Raw genomic sequence first — 4,705 nt, forward strand, 5'->3', positions numbered from 1 at the left:
CTCTCTCTCTCTCTCTCTCTCTCTCTCTCTCTCTCTCTCTCTCTCTCTCTCTCTCTCGCTCGCTCGCGCCTTTTCCTCTAAATTTTTCATTTTATTCTCTCACCTTTCTTTTATCCTAATATTTTCCATCATTGTCTTTTTTCCTCACATATGTTTTTAAATTCCTCCTGTATTTGGTCGTACGTACTCTTCGTCTTCTTCCCCTTCCCACCCGCGATGCTTCACTCTCCCCATTTTTTGCTTCCAACTGGAAGGATATCTTTTTTTCCCTTTGTAATCAATTTTCTTTGCTTAAGATCCGGTTTTTCTTTTTCCGCCTCTCAATCGACTCTCCTGCGATTAACATCCTAATCTCCTTTTCCCGCTTACTTCTAACTCTTCAAACTCTTGTTCTCCTTTTCGCACGGGCTCTCCTTCACTTATTCTAATTATACTGCCTTTACTAATAATCACATGCCTATCTTCTAATTGCTTTTATTTATTTTATTGCACTCTCACAATACCGCAGCCATCTAATCAAGTCCACACATAGTAAATAATAGTAAATAATTAGTAAATTAATTTGGACACATCAATGACAATTTTAAATGCGATGTGAATATTTCGCTTTATTTATGTACCTCCACCGCCGTTATATTCTAATAGACAGAAAATTTGAATGTTTTTTTCTTGATTATGATTTTAAAATTTCATTGTATTTTTTTTTAAACAATATAATTAATATATATATTTTGGTAATGTACTTATATATTGTGTAAAAGTAATCTTGAGCAAATAAGAAATGGTGTCCGTATTTATATCCACACTTAGATTTGTAGATACTTATATTTATTTGTGCAGTGATCATTATTATATTACATATAATAATTAATTTATAATTAGTTATTATATTACATTGAAGCACGATTATTTCTTTGTGATCATGTTATTTATTTTATGTATTTTATTTGATGTACTTTGAAAATGTATGATGTGGGTATGCATTTTTATATCATGCATCGAAAAATATTTTATTATATTGATTTTTTATCACTTAGGATTTTATTAATTTCAATTTTTTCGTGTAACATATATTTGAAGAAAATTAAAGCTATTATTTTTTGTATTGGAATAGGAAGACTTTTTTGAATGATAATATTTTCGAAGAAGAATTAAAGTTATTATTACTATTTTATGAGAAGTTTATATATATATATAAAGACTTTCAATGAGAATATAAAAAGGTACATAACATATCACGTAGCAAAATACCACTTGGGTTTCACTTTTTAATTTTACTTTTAATGAATATAACATTTTTTTTTCATCATTTATGTTTAATTATATTTCAATCTATAATAACTGTAAAGAATTAATCCTACAAAGTAGATTTAAAAAATCTTCGTCGTCTTATAATAATAATACGACGATGGTCATCTGTATTCAATGAAAATATTTTTTAAGAAAAATTAAAACTTTTACTTTTATTCAATGAAAATATTTTTAAGAAAAATTAAAATTACTTTTATTTTTTTTCGGGAGATTATATATAAGAACAGCATGAATTAAGAAACTCACCTTTCGGTATTTCGTAGAAACAATTATATCACTCATATTACTAATATTTTTATAAATTATTAAATATAACAAATCTTGGATATATTATATTTAGCTAACTAGATCGTATTAAATAAAATACAGGACTCTTGATATTCAATCGAGTTATCAGATTAACAAGGTAAACCGAATTAAAGTAAAAAATCGAATTAAAGTATTATATTTAGAATAATTAGAGAGTTACATGTATTAAGAAAATTACAAGCTACATAATTTATATATATTTATATAACATGTTTCGATTACAAGATTAAGGCATTTTTAGACATATAAAAGTTAAAAATGGAAAAAGATGCAAAACATAGTAAAATAAAAAAAGAACGTTGTCAAATGATCTTAAGAGGCCAAATGAATATTTTCCAGAGCAACAAAAATTGCTCACAAATTGAAAGACGATTGAAAGACCGTGTGGAGAGAGCATCTGAATATTCTAATATAAATATAACACGTATTCATTAGAAACACAAAAAACAAAGTTATTAAAAGCAAAATTATAAAAGCAAAATCATTACTTTGACAAAAACTCACCCGTGAGACTCAACAAGATTTGTATTCATCATTCATCGATGTTATTTGGAATATAGACAGTGGAGGATGGACAAGCGTCCCATGCCGCGACTTATGCGATGCACTTGTTAGACAATCCTCGCTTCTTACGGGCCCGCGCCCGTGCGTCGAGCGAACGTAGAGTGTATTTGGCGATATTAAGTCGGACATGCTTATTCGGCTATCTTTAAAAATTAATATCTCATTAACTATTATGAAAATTGCAAAATGATAGAAAACTTTTCGATTCAATTTAGTCCGCTCTACAGTATTTGTATAATTTCTTTATTGATATTAATGTCAAAATTTTTTATTTATTTCAATATTATTCATTTTGATGATTGTTTTTATACGCTTATACACTTTGTGACTACAAGAATGATTAATTTTGAATTTTATCTTATGTATAAGGAATAAAAAAAAACAACATAATTTATGAAAATCGAATGTTTTATAAATGTCGTTTATTTATGAAATATTAGTTACATTTCTAGATATAAGTTTTTAAAAATTTTTAAAGATGTATATCAAATAAATCTATTAAACTGTTAGGCATAATGTTATTATTTTGATAGTTACATAAAATAGAAAATCATTTAATATTTTTAATTATGAGGCGGACCGCAGATAATTAATTGGCTTCATGCGATTCGTGGGCCGTGGTTTGCATTATGTATTGAATTATAAAGTAAACTATTCTTTCTGTGACATATAGTAAACTATTCTTCATGTAAAAAGTATTATTAAATTTTTTTTCTTTGCAGATGATCAAATGTGTGGAGCTTGCCATAGGAAAATAATTGTAAGAGGTATTTATAAGTAATTAGTTTTTTAGTTACTTATAATTCTAATTACATGATTATAATTCACTTTCTTTTTCTCTAGAGCCGCGGAATATAGTTGTATTTTATTGTAAGCATTGTTTTCACGAAGATTGTCTACCTAATTTTGATTTAATTGTATGTATGATATTTCATCTATGATGATTTTATTTTATTATTAAGTGTGGGAAAAAGTTCGTGGCATTTTTTTTAATGCCATCTAACGGGAAAAACGCCACGAACTTTTTCCCATACCTAATATTTATGAATTACTATAGTACTCTTAAATTTCAGGAAAATTGCGTGATATGCAATTCGCAAAAAGAAATGACACCTGGCAGAAAATGATAAAGGTAAACTACTTCATAATGTAATATGTACAAAATCGGAAGTTTTACATGGACTAATATTATGTATGTTTCAATCAAATATTTTGGTGTAGCCTAGACTATGTTGCATTTGTATTTTTTTTAATAATAAATAAAGGTAATTATTTACTTTAGGAGACACCGCGCGATGATCTTGATCTTGACATATATTGACAAGGTCATGATCCTGAGTGACCAACAGATTTTAGATGGTAGTCGCTGTTAGTTGAAAAATTAATAGTCAAAGTTAGTTATTTCTTTGCTTTATATGAAAAGTCAAATAACTTTTGGCAGAAACAGAGATATGGGGTGGACCAATTAAAGGAATATGACTTTTCACGCAAAGCGAGACCGCCTCCCCCTTATGTCAATATCAGATTACATTGTTAATATACGATGGTATCTCACATCTTCAATTTTTGAACAAATGCTTTGTAGTGTTGTATCGTGAAATCTATGATATTGACAGGTTTTACTGAAAAATTGATAATGAAAAATTAACTACCACTTGTCGAAAAATGAGTGCAAAGTTTATCTAGAGAATGAATTTATTACCGACAAGAAGAATCTGGATATAATCCGCGATTAGCTGTTTTATTTCAGGATGATCTGCAAGATAATCCGTGTACCGAGCTATATCATAAGACTGTTAAAAGAAAAATTTATATAAAAATTTTTTTGTGAAAAGGGTGTGTGTATATGAGTGTGTGATTTAAATCTTACGTTTTAAGTATATCTGTGGTAGAATTTGTAAGCGGTAAGAGGACACTTTTCATAATAATAATCATAAGGTGTATCGTAAAGTTAGCCAATCAGAGCTGAAAGTTTTTAAAAATTCTTGACTGCAATTGGCTAATTCTTACGGTACATCTTACGATCACTGTTATATAAAAAGTGTATGCGGACACCTTAAAGAAAAATTGTATTGGATTTATTACTGGTTATGATAAAAGTTTCGATCAGAGAATCCTGCTCCGATGACCACGACATATAATGTTTAAGATCATGATGCTCCGACAGGAGTTTTTAGTTGTCACTTGTTATTCGTTAAAAAATTATTATACAAAGAAAAATTTAAAAAACGTCTTATTTCTGCTACAATATGTTAAGAACTATCCCAAATCCTCCCTTCCTTGCAATAATTTTCTACGCAAAGCGAGATCCCCTTTGGGGATAGATTATGGATTTTGAAAGGAAATGAAAATTACAAAAGTGAGCAAAAATTATTAGGTATTGACCAATTAAATTATGAACACTTTATAATGAATTTGCTCACTTTTGTAATTTTCACCTCATTTGAAGATATACAATCGATCCTCTGGATGTTCGACTTTTCACACGACGCTGGTTCACTGCACATCCTCCCTTGTTAAA

The 4,705-nt window shown here is 28.6% G+C and overlaps 1 protein-coding gene across 1 annotated transcript in view; it reads left to right on the plus strand.

Moving 5' to 3' along the window:
* The window catches only part of LOC105621426 (vacuolar protein sorting-associated protein 41 homolog), a 19,282-nt gene extending 15,971 nt beyond the window's left edge, over positions 1-3,311 (plus strand). Inside the window, exons 11-13 of the mRNA XM_012202896.1 lie at positions 2,907-2,951; positions 3,028-3,101; positions 3,258-3,311. Coding sequence (XP_012058286.1) covers positions 2,907-2,951; positions 3,028-3,101; positions 3,258-3,311 — 173 coding nt within the window. The remainder of the gene's footprint in view (positions 1-2,906; positions 2,952-3,027; positions 3,102-3,257) is intronic.
* The last annotated feature ends 1,394 nt before the right edge of the window (positions 3,312-4,705 follow it).

Source organism: Atta cephalotes, assembly GCF_000143395.1.
Source record: "Atta cephalotes unplaced genomic scaffold scaffold00033, whole genome shotgun sequence".
NCBI lineage: Eukaryota > Metazoa > Arthropoda > Insecta > Hymenoptera > Formicidae > Atta > Atta cephalotes.